General features: G+C 46.0%; 1 protein-coding gene across 2 annotated transcripts; it reads right to left on the bottom strand.

Moving 5' to 3' along the window:
- Positions 1-325: 325 nt before the first annotated feature.
- PSMB7 (proteasome 20S subunit beta 7) lies at positions 326-19,063 on the bottom strand. Of its 2 annotated transcripts, none has more exons than XM_059865149.1 (8): positions 18,922-19,063; positions 18,687-18,780; positions 18,428-18,525; positions 17,998-18,138; positions 17,345-17,460; positions 11,169-11,227; positions 674-825; positions 326-490 (listed from the first exon to the last, which is right to left on the bottom strand). In XM_059865149.1, exons 1-8 carry the CDS (start codon positions 18,981-18,983, stop codon positions 379-381), a joined length of 834 nt encoding a protein of 277 aa, XP_059721132.1. In that variant the 5' UTR covers positions 18,984-19,063; the 3' UTR covers positions 326-378. The 2 variants fall into 2 exon arrangements, with proteins under 2 accessions (XP_059721132.1, XP_059721133.1); XM_059865150.1 differs by lacking the exons at positions 326-490; positions 674-825 and adding exons at positions 9,514-10,228; positions 10,734-10,834.
- Positions 19,064-19,287: the final 224 nt, after the last annotated feature.

Genomic DNA, 19,287 nt, shown 5'->3' with positions numbered 1-19,287 from the left:
TAGCAGGAGAGCAGTTGGAGGGGCAAGGGCAGCAATGCAGAACCACCAATGCTCACTGTTTTCTTAACGTTCTATTAAATCAAAACTTACCAAATTAGATTCTGCAGAGCACTTTTACTCCTGCTGTTTTGTTCCTGGAGTGAGGTAACAAAGTAGCTCCCTTTCTGCCCCCAGTGCCAGGCGGTGCCTGGGGGGGAGCACAGCTCTCACCTGCTCATTCCCCTTGGGGTCAGTCCCAGAGCCCTTCAGGCCTGCTCACGCCTCACCTGCTCTAGAGGAAGGGAGAAGCAGCAGCAACAGCACCAGGTACAGACACACACAGAGATTGGGCAGAGCCTCTTTATTCTGCACCAGCTGCTCTCTGAGCACCCACCAGGCTCAGGATGTGTCCATGGTTTGCACGGTCTCATCCACCACCTCGAGCTCCAGGTGTGCCACATTCTCTGTGAGAACAGCAGTTGTTCCTTTTTCACACTTGTACCTACCAAACCTAGTAAAGAAATGGGGCAAAATGAGTGAAGATGGTACAGAGGAAAACTTGCATTTAAAATTTTAGAACTGATCAGCTTTAGACACTGCCTGTAAAAGTCCAAAGTAAAGAAGCTGTGCTTACTGCAAAATCCATACTGACTGCACTAACTGACAGAGTTTCAGGAGCTTCAGGCTCACTGACCTGTCCCCCTTCCTGTTGGCCACGTCGTAGGGCCGCAGGAAGTCCAGCTTGCTCTTGCTGATGACACAGATGTCGATGTTGCTGCCCGAGCCCAGGTCGTTGTAGATGCCGGCCGCGATGGCGTCTCGCACGAGCTGCTTGGCCTGCTCCTCCTGGGAAGGGTGAAAAGCTGTCACTGCCCCAGTGAGGCTTTTCCCAGGACTGTGCATCCCTGTGCCTGTGGAGGCCGAGCTTGGGACTATAAATGATCCACCAAAGCCTCCAATCACCAGTACTGCAGTCAAAATGCTGAGCTTGGTTACGTTTGTACCACTGAATGAAACAGAAGAGGAACTTTAGCTACAGTAATGGATTAACTAAGACACAGTTACTAGTTGGAGGAACCCGAGTGCAACAGTGCCAGTATTACACAACAGCAGTCAGGAGTATCTTTTACACAGAAACATTTCAAAGCCATCAAAATATCCATGAGAATATTACACGAGACCTGTGAGGTCACATTCCCCCACCAGTACCACACGACTGGTGCTGCTCCGGAGGCCTCAGGAGCAGTGATGGGACTGGCAGCCTCTCCAGCAGCACTGGCTCCCTCTGCAGCTCCCGGGCAGGGCTGGAGCTATTCCAAATGAGCTGATGGACAAAGTAGCCACGCTCAGCTCAGGGCCAGCAGGAACCATCTGACATGGCCTCAGCTCCTGCTGTAAGCCAGTCTGGGGAGCAGGAAGAAATGCCACAAACCAACTTTCCTGATGTATCATTTTAAATTGTGTCAAAGACACATTTTCACTGCCAGAGCCCCTCAGTCCAGCCCTGTACCCTCAGCTCCACTGAGCCTGTGCCCCTGTGACCTGGCCAAAGGGTCAGAATGCAAGGAAACCAGTTGAGTCCATATCAATATATATATGGACATATGCATACATCATATACATACACAAATCTTTTTGGCAGCCTAGAAAGTACAAACCCCAGAATGCAGACGCCCCACTTTCTCCCAAAGGTGCGTTACTGACTTGAAAACTAGAGCTGCCTGTTCAGAACAGGAATAGTAAGGCTGGCACACATCCATGGACACAGAGGTGTGGACTCGTTTTGTCCCCAGGTTGTGCAGCAGTGGCTGCTCAGCTCACCCAGCAGACCCTGCTGGAATGCTGAGGCTCCCAGGCTCCCTCTCACTGCTTTGCTGCTATTTCACACCTTGGAATAATCTTCTGCCACCAGACACCAGGAACAAGAGATGGGGTCAATGCTGCATTTGATAAATGCAGCTTTTTCCAGTGTGCCTCATTTTCACAGCCTGCGTGTGCCAGGCCCCTGCCACGTGACAGCAGCAGTGCCAGGAGCTGCAGCCCTGACTGCAGCTGCTCCTGCCCCGAGCGCAGCTCAAGGAGCCCAAAATTAGCTCAGCTGCCACCTGCCTGCCCTGGGCCTGCCCTGCACTCCCTGCTGCCCCTCTGGACAGTGGCAATGACAGCATTCCTGTGCCAGCAGCCACTGCAGCAGGGCACAGCCTCTGCTGAACGACAGGAACAGCAGCAATTCTTACTTCACTCCCAGCTTCACAACTATTACTCTTTATAAAAAAGAAATTGAATTACTCTTCCTACCAAGCTGACTAGAACAATACAGCCATGCTGCAAAAATAATTCCTGTACCTTTCCTTCAGTGTTTTGGGCAATAAAATCCTGATAAGCAAGTAATTCTTCACTTAACTGACATAAGACTGTCAATAATTTGTTGCAGACAAAGGTTATTTTAGTACTATAGTGAAATTAAATAAACCGAAGAAGTATGTGTAGGTCTAAGAACTAAGTGGTAGCAAAAGCAGAGTAATTTTAAGCTATATGAAGGTTAGGTGTAAGAAAAGCAGCTTAGGAAAACTACTGCAGATAGGTGGAATTTGTTCCATTCTATTCCTTTTAAGTCAACACTGCAAACCTCACAGACTCCTCTAATTTAAATCTGACTTGCTTTAAAATTGTACTCTATCACCCTACTGTTATCAAAATAGTTCAAAAAATACCAATAAAGTGCAGTTGGAAGAGCTGAGCTGTAACTGCGCTGAGGCAGCCACTGCACAGAGAGCCCAGCTCCTTCACTGACACAGTGCAGCTCAGTCTGTGACCATGGAATAACTGTCATTAGAAAACCCTGCCTCCGTGCTGCTTCCTGCTCTTCTGACAATCTGGAAAGCCGAACAGAATAGCCACAAGAAAAACCCCAAGTGTTCCTTACAGAGATCCTGCATGGAGCTCAGCAAGGACTGCTACTTACAGTCACAAAATAAGGGGTTAGCAGGAAAGTGCTGACACAGTCTCAAGTACAGGGCCCTCAATGAGTCACTATAATAATTAATCTTAAAAAACCCTAAAAGTTCAGAGTATATAAAAGGAGCACTTCCTGCTTTATGGCTGCAAAGACCAAGCTAACTGGGAATATCCTCCTCTGGGGCCCCCGGGGCTCCTTAAATGAGATTACAGGCGAGTGATGAAGTGCGTGGCGAGGCAGCGCTGACAAGCAGCACTTTATGGGGTGATCTGTCTGTCCCCATCCTGGAGCCCACGATGTGTCCCCTGGCTGCAATGTGCAGCTCCATTTACCCGCGCGCGACCAACGGCAGCGCTTGGCGGAGGCGCGGCAGAGCCGCTCTAATGGTCAGCACGGCTGAGCCCTGGGACTGAGCTTCATTACACTGACCACAGCATTGCAGGCACTGCCAGAGGCTGCCTGAGGAACAGGGCAGCAAAGGCTAAAATAAATAACTCGGCATGGAAGGCTCATCTGAAACGCTGTTTGATAAATTATTTATAACGCAGACAATTGTCTGCATTTAATATTGGCGCTACTGGTAGCATCTTTAAAAGATGATTTATGTGTTGTAATGCCATTAAGCTTTATATGGGCCCACTGCTGGCTATAAAGTCTGCTGAGATTTAGAGAATGAGTTTTAAACTGTCACTGCAACATCATAGTAGATAGAGCCTGTATTAAATCTTTACTTTAAACCTGTTATCTGGAGAGTTGCAGTTTGCAGACACTCAGAGCTGATGGATTGCCTCTCACAGCTGCTGTGCCACGAGTCCCAAACAGCACCAAGGAGCAACTTTTACACATTATTCTTGTATATGACTTGGATCAACTTTCTCTTCTAACTTAAGCAATTTCCAAATTTCAGGTGCTACTGAAGGAAAACAGAGACTTTCCTACAGGAGATGAGGCTACTTCTACATTGTATTAATACTGTCTCCACTAATAACCTGTAAACAAGTTTATCATTATGCTCCAGCAGCAAAGGGAGCAGCTGGAATGGCTTTGTGAACACTATTTCCTCACATTTTTTAACTTCACAAGCAAGTTAAAAAGGAGATGTCTTTTCCAGACTTTAAAACTTTAGAAATTCCTGATTTTTTTTTTCTCTTACCAAAATAAAATTAATCCCTTCTGCAGGTCACCAGGATGCTGTTAGAGATGCAATACATTGTGCAGTTCTCCAAAGCAATTCTTAAAAGGATTTGAAATGCAATGCACAATAAGTACAATATCAACATAAACAAGTATTTTTGTAAAAATAAACAAATGCAAATACTTACCATAATTGTCTTTTAAAATGAGTTTTTTTCCAAATAATATCATATAAAAAGTTGATACTACTTAAAACGAGAATCCCCAAGACTTGTGTGGGAAGGGAAGAAAAAAACCAGAAGCTTCAGGAAGGACAATGGCAACAAAAACTAAATCGATAAAGGAGTGTTGGGAATTTGGGGGTAGAAAGCAATACCTCTTGAAGGACATAACCACCTACAGGAACACAATTAGAGTCTGGAAGAGAATCAGCAGTGTATGGGGAGTGAGGGGCTGGGGTGGAGATCAGTCTGCCCCTGGAAGAGATGCTGAAGTCTGCTCTAAGTCCAAAGAGAACAAATCTGAGAAGCAAAGGACTTTCTATTTCTTGTAAGGGGAGGCTGGAAGGCTCCAACAGCCTCCAAGAATAGATTTTATCTGGCTGTCAGGAAAGAGGCTGCCATGTGTCCTTTAAAGCACTCAGGTTTAACAAGTCTCCTCTCAAAAAGAGCATTTCCAGTGCTGCCTTAGAATAAGGAATTACACAACTTGTCTCTTTTTAAAACTTTTTAAAATTAGACCTATGTGTTTTATGTTTGGATTCACTGTCAGTGAATGTTTATTTTTCTAACCATCTTCTGCTAAGAACTTTCAAATAAACTGCTCAGTAGTCCCCAGTAATTATTCGAGATAACAGTTTTCTCCTGTTCTGAGGAAGCTGCCTGTGAGCTCAGGCTCATCCCCACCCCCTCTCTGATATCATCCAGCACCAGTATAATAAACCACGTTAATATTTCATACCAGGGTGAAATATGCTGGAGTATCAATTCAACATCTGCTGTCTTTAGGGTACTGGCGTCCCGCAGAGACACTTTCAATTTGTAATTGAGTTCTATACTGAATTAATCAGCAGTTTATCTTTTTTAGTAAAATAATGTCTTCCCCACTAACCTGGATTTACATTAACAATTTATGCCAAATTACCTGCCAAGACAAGAAACTGCTATGATTCGGAACTACTCTTCAATAACATTAGTTGCTGTATGTCATTCCCTACACGGGGATTAGTACAATCCATATTTCCGATGGCACAGAATTAAATTACAAGCTCTTCTCACAACTATGGGATTTCTTTCAACACTATTCCCATTCTCTGAACTAAGAATGATTACAAAAACTCATTCAATCCATCACTTAGTAAAGTTCATGGGTTTTTAGGGAACTGATTCTCAAAATGGGAACTGGCTTAACAGCACCAGAGCTGTAAATCCTGCCAGGCTGCAGCTCCTCCTCTGGCCCCTCTGTGCTGCTCTGCAGTAACACACCGACCCTCAGCCACCCAGATATGCAAACCCTGCAAAAGACTACAGTTAAAGTTACTTTATGGTACTGCATATAAAAAAATTTATATCAAGCAATAACATGTCTGACTTCAAATAAAGCAAACTCTGCCCATCTGACCATTGCTTTACCTCTGACAAAAGGATGGAAGGGAATGAAGGTCAATGTTTTATTTGGAAAAGAAGCCTTGGGCCCTCTGGTAATATATCCTTCCTAATACACCAAAATGCTCCATAAAGGCCAGGCTGGCTCCCTCCTCCTCCTCCTCCTCCCCACTCCCTCACAGCAATTGCCCTGAGCCCCGCCGGCCCTCGCCGCGGGAGCAGCGCTCGGGCTGAGTGCCATGTGAAATATCTTCCAGTACATTTTGCCTGTGTTCTGCAGTTATGGGAGATATACAAACTGGAACAATTTAAACTGGAACACCTGCTCCTGAGAAATGCATCAAAAATAATTACCTGTCCTCCCCCTACCCTGTGCAGTGAAATGATCTCTTAACACAGAGCCCTGCTTCTGGCCAGCTTGTCTACATTATTACGGACAAAGTTTAAGTGTTACTTTCAGAAAGGTGAAGAAATTGTTGCTCTTTGACATGCAGCAAGGCCCAATTTACACAAAGGTAACATTTATTTCCCTTGATACAGTCTGCAATCAGCAAACTGGAAGGCAGCACTGCTGGGTATCTCAGGGATCTCAGACTGGCGCTGCTGGCTGCGTCCCGCTGATTTCAGCACACAACCAGGCTTTCTTTCCTTCAGAAAGCACCCCACAAAGCACCCCTCCTGCAATCCCAGCCATGCCAGAGCACACCTAGCTGGCATATTCCAAATCAGCCCAGATTTCCTGTTTAACACTAGTTCTACAAAGGAAATCGATCCACGGCACAGTTCTGTGAAAGATGATGAAAACAGTACAAACTGTCCAACGTGTCAGGCAGAAACCAGGCTGCCACAGGATAATTGTGATCTAACCCAAGAATAAGAAACAGGTATGATAAGCCTTTATTTTCTGGCTGACTGTATGCACTAAGACCTGATATTTACCCATGGAAATCCCTGTCTCCAGGAGACACGAACACAGCTATGTCAGGAAAGCTGAAAACTGCAGTGCCACAAGCTCTGGCAGCAAGGAGTGAAGATATGCCACTAACAGCCTCAGTTGCTGTCACTGGATAATGAAATACACAGGCACAGAAACACAAAGTCCTGATTTTTGCTCACCAAGTCAGATTTGTCTCATCTCCCCCCCCATTTACTTAATTCCGTGTTTGACACCAACAGGGGTTCAAGTATCTCAGGCAGGCTCTCCAGCCTAACTCCCATAGTCTGGCTTGATCTCCATTGTCTGCTGCCAGAGAGGAGCCCACAAACCTCCCAGCAAGTGGTGACCGTCCTGCAGAGTCATTAAAGCGGCGCTGGCAGCTGCGGGATCGGCGCGGCTGCCACACCTGAGCCCAGAGCTGATCACCATGGCTAATGAACCGGGCTCATCTGCAGCCTGTCACTGCTCCCACCCTGTCACACACACGGCAGCAGGGCCGGGGAGACAACTATGGCTGGAGATTAGAGACTTTTGACAGATTCCAAAAATAGCTCAGCATTGTTGTCAGTAGTTAATAAACAAAAATAATTCTACCATATTGAGGGACAGTAGGAAATGTGAGCACAGGAACGTTTGAAGGATCTATGTGTCAGTTGCTTAAAAATGGAAGAAAGTTACATGTTTCTGTATTTTGTAGGGTGCCTGATGCATTTTTTTACTGAAATTAGAGGTGTACAGTAAAAGCTGCATTCAGGCTACTTTGCATTTCGATACTGCAAAGATCCCAGAGCACATGCAGCATCCTGAGGAAAGCTCTCCGTTCCTCAGCTACTTCACTTATGGATTAGGGGCTACTCAGAAGTGCCTCAAAAACCTCTCCTCCCAAACGTGCCCGCCAAACTGCTCACCAGATGGCTCCCAGCCCACGCAGGTCCCACCCAAACAGGTGAGCCAAAGCCCCCACTGAAGGGGGGGGGGGTGTCACTGAAGCACACCAGGGGACAGCAAGCTGCAGGTTTTGGGACAGCACAGCTGCTGCAGCACCGCGAGGTCTGTGCTCCATGTGGAACACACTCAGAGCAGTCCTCTCTTACTCATCTTTCTTACCCTCCAGGGTATTTTTGTTTTTATTCAGTATCGCTTGATTTCTTGCCACACTTAAGAAATGGTACAATATATGACTGTAAGTATAATCTCACACCTTTGTGGTGATCTATCCCAGAAATAATTATTAAGTATATGCCAGACTGTATCTTATCTCCTGTCTTCCAACCTGTTCTGCTCCTAACTTGCTACTCCAAGATTTACTTTCTTTTCTTTAAAAAACTTCTGTTTTCTGCCGCTTCTGATTCTCTTCCTTTTGGACTCTCTTTTTATTAAACCTGGCTGTTTTGAGGAAATACAGAAAAGAAATGAAGTTACAAGCAGCCTTTCCTTGCTTAAACAAGAAGTCTACAACATAGCTCCACTGAGCATCAAGTAATTCTACAGACAAAATGCTTCTACTTTTCAAACACCAGAAATCAAGTATCAGAAGAAAATGTACCCCCCTCCCCATCTCCTGAGGAATTCAACCACCACAGGATAGATAAATGCAGAATTCCAGCATATAATACTGTAGACATTTTTCTTCCCAGCTCACAATGCTTTCCATATCCACTGACTCAAAGTATTTCTTTGCTATTGTTTAGCACCAGAAGGCACAAATGCATTTACAAAATGACTGCAAGGTTTAAAACCAGTGGCGACTCTATTGCAAGAAAAACTGGCTCCAATGAAAGATCTAAGCTCAAACCACTCCATTAGATGTGCTGCTCTTCCACTTACGTTTTTTAAAGCAGATCTATAGCTGCCCACATGACAGATTAATATTGTTCCACAGCAGTTAGGTGCTTGGCATTACATTTTTGAAGCATCTAGAGGCCTTCAGGGCTGAAAGTGTTCCCATCCTCAGCGATCTATAATGGTTCCTCTAGAGGCCAGCACTCCTTCCCCACAAACCCTGCCTCCATAAATCAGGCTGCACAAGTGGCACTCGGGGACGTCACCATCCATCTCCAGAGCTCCCCTGAAGGACAGTGGGTAAAGATCCTCTCCAGCACTGCAGCCAGGGAAAGGACCATCACAGCTGGCACTGATAAAGCATGTGCTACTTAAATCTGAAGACACACTAAGTCTATGGAAAAAAACACATCCTGCTGGTGTTAGCATGCCTCAGGCACTGGGAGAAGCTTCAGCAACTCATCTTCAAAAGGCAGAGAGCCAGGGCTCTAGAAACCTGCAAAAATTGGCTAAGCCTGCAGTCTTTTTTTATTTTATTATTTTTTTATTTTTTTTTAGTTGAGCATCTTCAAAGTCTACGATTCTAACTGTAGGGCACAGCAGCTGCCACTGCAGATTTGATCCTCTCAGCTTTTGGCAGCTCTCAACTTGAAATTCTAGCAAAAGAATTTTTCAAGTTGCTATTATTGCCTGTCATGGATTTATAAATATTGTGCACTATCTGCTGTGGCATGGCTCTCCTGGGACACCAGTGCATGCCAAAAGCATAACAGAATGAAAAACAGTTCCTATTCTTCAAATAAATGCTAATTTTTTTTTAACTGTGCTCACACGATGCGTTTGGTGATCAGCTTCAATAGTACAGAATATATATCAGAGGCAAAAAAGCTGATTGTCTTTTCCAGTAGCATTCAGCTGCTACTTTCATTAAGCTTGTTTAATTACATTCCAGATGCTAATTTGCAAGTTGATACCAGAGGGTGCAGGACAGTTTGCCTTTGAATCATCTTTCTGTGATGTGATGGTCTTGAAGCACACCACTACCCTCCAGTAGCCCTAGCAAGCTATTCTGACAATTAGTGCAAAAGAAAGAAGCATTGATCTTGACAGAAAAATAATAATTTTCTACCAATTTTATTAACTGAATCTCCAGCAATTTTATCTTCATTGCCATTTCGTAGCCAGCTTTATGTAAAATATACATAGCATGTTTCAGATTTAATTTGGATTAATTTCAATAGAAATATTTGTTATTTTATTTATTTATTGGAGAAAAAAAATCCCACATCTGACTTAGAATGTAAATACAAACTCCCAGCCATAACAGAATATGAGGAAGTGTTTAAGAGTACCGTTGAACTTTATCACATGAAACTTTGCTGGTTTGGTTAACACAATTCCTGAACTGTTATTAGATAACAGATTATCCAGGAAAACCTGGAAGGGTTAAGGTGCATGCAAGTCCCAAAGATCTAAATATCTATTTCAACAAATTGGTAGGCTGCATTTCTACATGCTTGTTATAAGTGACTATCTGCTGCCACTTATGGTTGTGTGTGAAGACAGTTTAATGAGGATGACCTTTCTAAATAGGAAAATTTAGAGATTTACCAGTTTTTGGTGCCTTTTTCGGTTGCTCTTACACAAGAAATGACTTAAAATCTAAGCTTGAAAGCTAGCTGGGAATAAATGAAAACTTTAGTCCCACAGCACAGCTCTTTGCCATTTGTATCTTGGAGAGAGGACTATTGTGCTGGAGCTGCTGCTTCCAGGGATTTGCAGTCCATGTTTTCATGGATGGCACACATGCCAAGTGCACAGTCACACAGGAGGCTGGAAAAGGAGACTCTCATTCTTACAGCAGCACGAGGGGAGAGGGAAAAACAGAGTCTTCCTCTCCCCCTCTCTCTCTATCAGCCATCTGGCGTGAGGATCCTTCCCAGAGACACTTGGGAGCCCATTAAACATATTCCAGTATTTCTGATAACAATTGTAAATATACTTGAGGCCAGAAGTCCAGCATCTTCAGATGCTGCCCAAATCACAGCGATCCCGGTCCCACTGTGTGCCCCTAACTTTGCACACCTCCAACTCTTGCTTAGCTACTGACAGGAGAGGGCCAGGGATAACTAAACTGCTTTTTACTAATGCTGAAGCAATTAAGTAATGGCAAACTTCTCAAAACAAGGCGGGGCAGCTGACTGCTTTTTCAAAAATCTGCTGGAATTGCAGACTGTGATTTGTCAGGAGATGTACCAAGGTACAAGAGATCATCTCACATTTTAAACTTCATTTACCAGCTTTGTAGAGAAGAACTGTGGATTTAGAGGACTATCACCTGAAACCACAGTGCACTTCAGGGGAGGAAAGGACCCACAGCAGCTGCATTACAAAAATGAGGAGCATATGAAGACTTTTAGTTGCATTCTCTGTTCGAGACTGAGAGAGAAGGACAGAGGGACAGAAAAACAAAAACATTGACTGTGCAGAGGCTGGTAAATTGCTGAAGTAAACTATAACAAGAAAGCTGTATCTTTTTAAAGCCTTCACCTACATTCAAATCACACAGTTTCCCACACATAAATACAACTTCTTGCAAATTTATTTTACCCATCAATTTTTACAGCTTTGCAGAAAGCTGACATTAGTACATTTTAAGTACAGCAAAACTAGAGCATATTTACCTTTTTTAAAGTTCCACACCTCCTAAATTCTTAAGATGACGAGGATTGCTGAGAGAAGAAAGACTGAGGTTTAAAAGCCCAGGACTTACCTCCATGTCTGGCTTGTATTTATCTTCAAACACTGCCATGGCCGCGAGCGATCCAGAACCTGTGGTGACAACAGGACACCCCTTCAGCCAGTGCATTTGGGTATGGCAATTTTTTAGAGAAAAATACAGTACATCTCATCAGCACAAACCAAGCCAAGCCCACCATAGCTTCCTCTGCACTGCACAGTGTCTACACTAAGTCAGAGCCCAATTTAATCCTGGGAGCACAGCTCTGGGCACAGACTCAGCACAGGCCCATCCTGACAGCCTTTCCTTCTTACCATCTTGAACACAGGGTACAAAAACGGGGTAAGAATCAGAGAGTTAGGGGAATGCCACAGTTTGCAGTCCCTACTCCTCCATCCCTCCCGCCCCACGTCCGTGCCTGCCCCTCTTACAGAGGTGCTGGAGAGAGGAGATGACTCCAAGCCTGGGGATGAGCAGCCCAGCAGGGGGAACAGGGCAGGGAGCTGCTGCCACCAGCAGATTTCCCCTGTAGTTAAACAGTTAATTGTGCTCCTGCTCTGTGCCATTATTTTTACAATAATGGGCAATAACAGCTGAACAAAGTGCCAGAGACAAAGCCACGAGTTACGTTCCTCTCCAGAAAGGATGAAGTACAAGTGCAGTGATGGAACAGGAGCCATCTCTGCCCAAAGCACTGTGACTGCAGGGTTATAAATGTGGGTTTTGTCACAGTTATACACAAAAACCAGGATGGTACTATTTGAAACTGTAAACTTGCTTTGTTCAGAAAGAGTGAGCCTTCAGGAAGATTTTCTTGTCTGTCGGTGGCCCTACCCATATTTCAGAGAGCACTACTTTTGGGGAGTGAATAAAGTTACCTGCAATTTTTTACTCCAATTAGAAGATTTTTTGGCATTTATTACTTTTTAACTTGTTTTGCATAGTGCTATCTGTTTAGCTGGGTCACAGAGAAAGCCATATTTCCTATTTAAAATGATTTGTGTATATCGCTTGACCACCTCAATGGTTTAGTGAAAGCAAAAGGCAGCGATTAAACAGTTTCAAATGAGGTGTCCTGCTGATTTTATCAAGTCTGCTGAATGTATAATGAAAAAGGAGAAGCTGACAGTGACACTGTGGAGAAAATACAGACTACCTTAGCTGAACCATTTAAGGAGGTCCAATTATAGATCAAATTTAAAGGGTTGAAACAGCAGATTTACAGACACAAATCAATGAACATGGTAATCCTGATGAATATGACAGATATTGCTGTTACAGAATATTGCTGTGGTTGAGGATCATTACCTTTACAGTACCAAATACATCACATCTAAAAGCAGTAGGACACTCTAAGCATGCACTTCTATTGCAGACAATGACTATTCATTTACACCTTGGAGCAATACACAACTCCATTTTTTAAATGCTGAAACTGAGAATAAAGAAGATTTTTAAGCAACTAATAGCAAAACTGAACTGCTGATGCAAACAGCTGATATCACAGAACAAATCACAAATAAAAGGAATTTTACTGACCCTTCAAACAAGGTCAAAATAAAGCATGTGCCAAAACAAATAAAGGAACCTGAACCACAAAAAAATAATTCTTCTGGAATTATATAGGAATAGTTCTAATGAGAGGGGGAAAAAAAAACCTAGGCTATGGTCTCAAACCAAGCCCACATTCCTGCTATTCCCAAATGAAGGCTGACCATGAGCTGAGTGGGAAGCCTCAAAGCTGGAAAACAACCCTATTCTTGGGGAAAGGTTGACAAAATCAGAGTACAAAGATATAAAAAGTGCAAAAAAAAAAAAAGTATAAAATGTAGTATCGGAACAAAATAACTACATTAGCAATTTAGTTGGGAAAAAGTGATCTTAATTTCTTAAAACTTCTAGTGACAAATAAAAAATTGTCAATAACACAATTGCATAAATGGCTCACACTGGATTCTTCCAGCTCCTTTTAAAAAGAAGTTCCCAAAAGAACTATAGGCAGGAAATCAGTAACTTAAAAACGAAAAACAGAAAAAGGAAAAAGACAGGGGGAATTTTATGTTACAGTACATGAAATCCTTTATACATAAAGAATTACACTTAATTATTTATCTCACTGTGTTACCAAGACACAAATAAATGCCAAATGTACTATCAACCTCAAATAAATAAATCCAGACAGTCCTATAATGTAAATTTTCAAAGAGTTGTTTAAAGTCTTAACTTAATTAAACCTACATGTAGACATTTACATCTGAAAACCAAGATGCTAAAGAGGCTCTAGCAGAACAGGAAGCTGGAGAAGCTGAATAGATTCGCTTCATTTTTTTCTCTAGTGCTTACAAATCCTAAACAAGCTTACATTTAAAATTTCCCTTAGCAAAAGCCTCCCAGCACAGCTAAGCATTCTCTGAAGGAACAGAATTTCCTGACCTTAAATGGCACAATGAAAATTCTTTACTCTTCCTAGCACCAGATGTAAGCCCCTTGTTTTCAGAAACACCAGTCAATGCACACATCTGAGTGTCTCCCTCAGAACAAGGCATGTTTGACAAGAGCACCAGGAGCTGCTGGGGGAACCCCTCCTGGCATGCAGACACCCCCTGGAGCACTGAGCTGAGCAAAGGCCACCTGCACTGCTGGACTGGCCTGGACACGCAGCCACAGACAGCCGTGGTGGGAGCTTCCCCTTCCCACTGCACCCACCCACTGCACCCACCCCCCTGTCCCACTGCACCCACCTCCCTGTCCCTGTCCCACTGCACCCACCCCCCTGTCCCTGTCCCACTGCACCCACCTCCCTGTCCCACTGCACCCACCCCCCTGTCCCTGTCCCTGTCCCACTGCACCCACCCACTGCACTCACCTCCCTGTCCCTGTCCCACTGCACCCACCTCCCTGTCCCACCCACCCACTGCACCCACCTCCCTGTCCCTGTCCCACTGCACCCCCCTCCCTGTCCCTGTCCCACTGCACCCACCCCCCTGTCCCACTGCACCCACTGCACCCCCCTCCCTGTCCCTGTCACAGCCCACTGGCCTTCCAAACAGCCCCACAATGCTCCAGCCACTCCAGCTGCCTCCTGAAAGCTGCATTGTGACAGGAGAGTGGGCAATAAAACTGGGAACTTAAATAAACACTGCAAGCATGGTTTTCTTATTGCAGCTCCTATAAAACCACAGAAAACTTGGATATTAAGGGTCTATGGAGAACTTGTTTGTGTGTGGGGAAACAGCTGCTCTCTTGTCCGTGCACTCAGTGCCCACCAATAATTCATTTTTAACAAGCATGCTTTGCCTTTATGCAGAAACAAGCTTCACAATTCCCAAACATAAAGTCTGGAGAAGGATAAAATCCAAACACAGCAGAACACCATCCATTAACTTGGGATGGATTCCCCACCTCACACACATGGTAACTGATTTGAGTCACTACCAGCTCAGATTCAGCAGCAGTTCAACCTCAAATCCATTAAAACCTCCAGGAAAGCCATGTGATAATGTGTCATAAGGATAATTAGCAAAGTCATAATTTATTTGTATTATATAGCATTCAGGAAGAACCCCCTTCAGATCTTTAAAACCCACTATCTGCTAAGAATGCTTACACTAACATCAAGTAAAAAATGCCATCTCTATTCCAAAGAATTTAGTTTGCATATATTTCCAGTAAGCTACACTTCAGAAGCAAATACTCAGAAAGAATTGATCTAATATCTACATACATAAAAATATTGACTGCAAACAAATTCTGCAGAACTATGGAAGCTGAAGTACTCTGAGGTAAATGTTTTTCAATATGAATGAGGTAAGTTATGAAACAATAAGAGAATTTACTGTTCTCTTCTTTGAGTAACACTGGTCATTTCTTGATTTTTCCCAAACAAGGTGTTAAATTTTCTGCATGTGGATCTAATAAAGTGACTTTAAAAATACCATCTGATCTTCACTCGAGCAGTTGTACCACTTCAGTATTGATTTTAAGTGAAAGATAATTACTGATAGAAAAAAGTGCAGCTCACAGTAATTTTCACTGTGAATTAAAACTGCAGGAGCTTTTCTAAAGCAGATGCACGGGATCTTTTCAGCTGAACCTTCACCGAAGTTCTCATTGCCAGGTACAGTCCACCTCCTCACCCAAGGACCTGTTTGCTGCCACACCAGAGGATGTGCAGAGCTTGGAGAGCAACATTTAGCACTTCCTCATCCATCACTGCCAAGGCTCCCTGACAGGGCATTTATTCACAGGCACTCATTGTTATTCAATTTGCTGCTCATCCCAGGTAAGAACTCCGTGATCTCGGCAGCCCCTTGGACTGGGATCATTTTTCAGCCTGGCTCCTGGCTGGGGGCTGGCTCCCAGCAGTGGGAGTTCTTGCTCTGCAGCACGACACTGCCACTGCAATGAAGAGCTGATTTATGAATATGAAGCACCACTGGCACCAGGGGAGCAGCTCCGGCCACCAGAGACTCCTGAGCACTCCGCCTGCTTCCAAAAGCTCAACTACACACTTCAAGTGCTTTAATTTTATGCATGCATTTCATTATAAGCCTTGGCCAGAAGCTTTCCTAGACAAGCCAAGCAATCAGACAATCTTGCATCGTTTGCTGAAATCCAATTTTGTCCTTTGTCAGCATAAACAGTTTAATTTGATGTTCTCACTCCTGAGTAAGCACTGTGTACCTTTTAAATCTCTCCTGCAAGGCGGGACACCACTGTCCATCCAGACAGACCAGCACACCAAAATAAAACTCAACTTCTCAACCACCTTTCCTATTTAATTTCCAGAAGTTAATTGGCCAAACACACCTCCCCTGATTTAATAAACCTTCTTTCGAACATTTGGGATAAAATACCTCAAAAAACAATAGATTAGTCTAAGTAAGACTGAAATACATTTCCAACTGTTAACTTAAATTTGACTTGTCATAGTACCTCTGCTGTCTTGATTCTATCTTTCACCTATATGAATTTCCTAATTTTTTACTAAGACAGATCCTGGTCACTGGAGGAAGTGTCAGTGCACCAGGGGTGAGAAGGGCTTTGTGTGACAGCGTGGCCACAGTAACAGTAAGCCCACATTGACCTCTGTATGGTCGGCCAGATATATCAGTCTAGGGATGGTACAGGTCCTGAGTGTATTGACCTTCTGAAGAGGCTTCAGGGGTGAAGACCCAATCCGTTGGAGCCAATCTGCCAGTTTCTCTGGTAATCCAGAATCAGCAAAACCAGTCCAGGGATCGACCCACGTGCCAAGATATTTTTCTGAGCTCGCTGGGTCGATCATGTTCAGGGGGGATCCATTTCCCACCCACGCGGGACAGTCACTGATGGTATATACGAGTCCCTGGTGGGTTTGATGTAAAAGCCGTGACATTTCTCCCCCTCTACAGAGACCTGTTGGCTGACAAAAGCGCTCTCCTTCCCCGCGGCCCTCCGCGCCCCCGATGACGTCACGGGGCGGCCCGCCGTGCCCGGCCCGCCGGCGCCACCCAGCGGCCGCGCGCCGCCGCAGCGCCCGGCCCGGCCCGGCCCGGCCCCGCTAAGGGCGGGCGTGAACCCGCCCGGAGCCGCTACCACCGCGGAAACGGGAACCTCTGCCGCCTCCTGAGCGGGTGTTCTCGCCAAAAGTGCCAGCCAGAAACAGAAAATGTTAATGAGAATCCATAAATGTGTATTTTCCCACCACAGAAGCAGCTCAAAAGCTGCACCAGGCACTGGCTAATTTACTAATCTGACACTTCATTTTCAGATCAGTCCTCTGATACATTTATTTGAACTTTCCCTTACACTTCCATGGCTCTACCAAACATAAGGTTCCTTTTAAAATAACCCAAGTCTTCCAAACAATACACAAGTTCCCCAAGTGAAATTTGTACAAACCAAGAGTTGGGACAATCTGTAAATCAAGTTTCTGAGGAATTTTTTTTTTCTTTCACCAAGATTTTGGGACCCCCACAATTCTTGTGCTTTAAGGTGTGGAACACACACAGCAAAGGTCCCCATATCAGTTTCCTGGCAGCTGAGCTTTATCCCAGCCTAGGTTTGTGAAGAAACACAACAGTGCACCCGCCTTATAAATGCAGGTACAACTTTATCTTTGTGGTCTGATGCCCACCCAGCTCCCAGCACACAAGGGGCTCGAGCTGAAAGCCCTTTAGGTACCAGTGTGAAGCATTGCCGTGCCCGGGCCCGGGAGCAGCACTCACCCATGGTGACGTAGGGCAGCTTGTCGGTGGATCCGTGGGGGTGGATGCTGTACAGGTGGGGGCCCGTCACGTCCACTCCCCCCAGCACCAGCGCGGCCCCGATGTAGCCCTGGTACCTGGGAGCAACGTTTGTCTGTGAGTCTGGGGCCCAGGGCTCAGCTGGGGCTGTTCAACACCACACAGGGGCTGGCAACTGCTCCCCAGCTAGCAGGTACAGCTCTGCACTGAGCAGGCTGCTTCCACCAGCTGGCAGCAATCAAGCAAGAAATGTACTAGAATATGGCTTATTTCAGCGTCCAGCAGACTTTCTGAGGCAGCAATTCTATTGCAAATCACTCCCAGTTTTATAAGCTTGCACATTTCTCTGTTACTGGTCCAGCCTTCTCACCACAAGGATACAGAGCAGTTTTCATGGGTGTGATTATGTATTAAATGAATTCCCCTCTGTTCTTGTTGTGTGATTGGTACATAATTCTGTAAAACACCACAGACTCCACTTCTCTTCCATCTCAGTTAACAAGCCCATGAAGCAGAGCAATTATGAAATCTTTCCTGAAGTTATGCAGGTCAAGCAGGCTGAGACAGGACACTCCTTAAGCATTATTTGGTGGTTATACCAGCATGGATAATAAACAAGAAACCCCCCCAGTTACCTGAACAGCATCTGCTTGAGCATTCTGTTGGCGGTGACCACTCGTGGGAGCCGGCCCGTGGACAGGGAGTGCAGCTCCAGGTTGGAGGAGATCAGCTGAGTTGTCATCTCAGTGTCTGCAGCTGTGCCTGCACCGCAGCAGCTGAGGAACGTGATCAGCAAGTGAGGAAAAGGAGGCAGAAACCTTCACGCTTCAGGCAACAGATTTGAAATTTTCAAATTGCAAAATTGAGGGAATTAAGTTCTAGCACAAAGAGTAAATGTGTAAATGGAATGCCACAAACTCCCAAGCCTTGCTAATAAAATATAATTTCGAAAGAGCTTAGTATTTGCCCTTAGTAAAGAACACCACTAAAAGCCCCAATACCAACAATATGCAATAACGTACCCAATAAACAATTCACTACCCAACAAAACACTGTAACACTTACTAGATATTAGGGGAAATGAAGTGTATTTTCGAACAGTTCTTGTCAGCAACAACCATCCCCTCAGTCGCTCTCGTGTCCGCTCCGAGGACGACGCCATCCTGCAGGAAGGGAGAATTATTCCCAAGGCCGCGGCCCCCTCAGGGACGCTCCCGGGGCAGCTCGGGGGCCGGGCCGGGCCGGGCCGGGCCCACCGGGGCTGACTCAGCAGCGCGGAGCCTCCGCCGCGGGCCCGGCGCGGCCTCGCCGCCGCCCGCCTCACCTTGAAGATGACGCCGGCGATGGTGGTGCCGGTCTTGCGCGGCGCGGGCACCCGCAGCCCCTTCTGGGCGAGCTCGGCCTCCAGGAGCGAGTTCCTGCAACACAGCGGGCCGGTGGGGCCGGGCGGAACGCTGCCCTTGCCGCCGCCCGGCCCGGCCCGGCCCCGCGGCCCTCGCCGCTCCCCCCGGGCCCCGTGCCGCTCCCCCCGGGTCCCGTGCCGCTCCCCCCGGCCTCACCGAGCGCAGTTGTCGAAGCTGAAGCCGCCGGCGGGCGCGCGCAGCACAGACACGGCCGCCATGTTCCGCCGGGCACGGGATGGGGGGGGGGGGGACGCGCGAGCGCTTCCGGGGCAGCGAAATGGCGGCGGGGCCGCGCGCTGGGGGGCGGGGCCGGGCAGGGAGGGGCGGGGCCTGGCGGGGCGGGGCAGGGCGGGGCCGGGCGGGGCTGCCGCAGGGGGGCGCTGCGGGGCCCGGCCCGAGCGTTGGGTTCCGCCCCTACAAATTGCGTGAAACGGACCCCAAACCGACCCCAAACCGACCCCAAACCGACCCCAAACCGACCCAAAACCGACCCCATACCGACCCCATACCGACGTGCTGGCA

This window comes from Haemorhous mexicanus, chromosome 21 (genome assembly GCF_027477595.1).
Source record: "Haemorhous mexicanus isolate bHaeMex1 chromosome 21, bHaeMex1.pri, whole genome shotgun sequence".
NCBI classification, from domain to species: domain Eukaryota; kingdom Metazoa; phylum Chordata; class Aves; order Passeriformes; family Fringillidae; genus Haemorhous; species Haemorhous mexicanus.
Note: the sequence above shows the minus strand (reverse complement) of the source record. Positions and strands in the feature narration are given on the sequence as shown.

Excerpts from the sequence above, each read along its gene's own strand:
- PSMB7 (XM_059865149.1), bottom strand. The coding sequence starts at position 18,983 with ATGGCGGCCGTGTCTGTGCTGCGCGCGCCCGCCGGCGGCTTCAGCTTC. Across the intron at positions 17,461-17,997 it reads CTCAAGCAGATGCTGTTCAG|GTACCAGGGCTACATCGGGG; the intron begins GTAACTGGGGGG and ends CGTTGCTCCCAG. Across the intron at positions 491-673 it reads GCCAACAGGAAGGGGGACAG|GTTTGGTAGGTACAAGTGTG; the intron begins GTCAGTGAGCCT and ends TTTCTTTACTAG.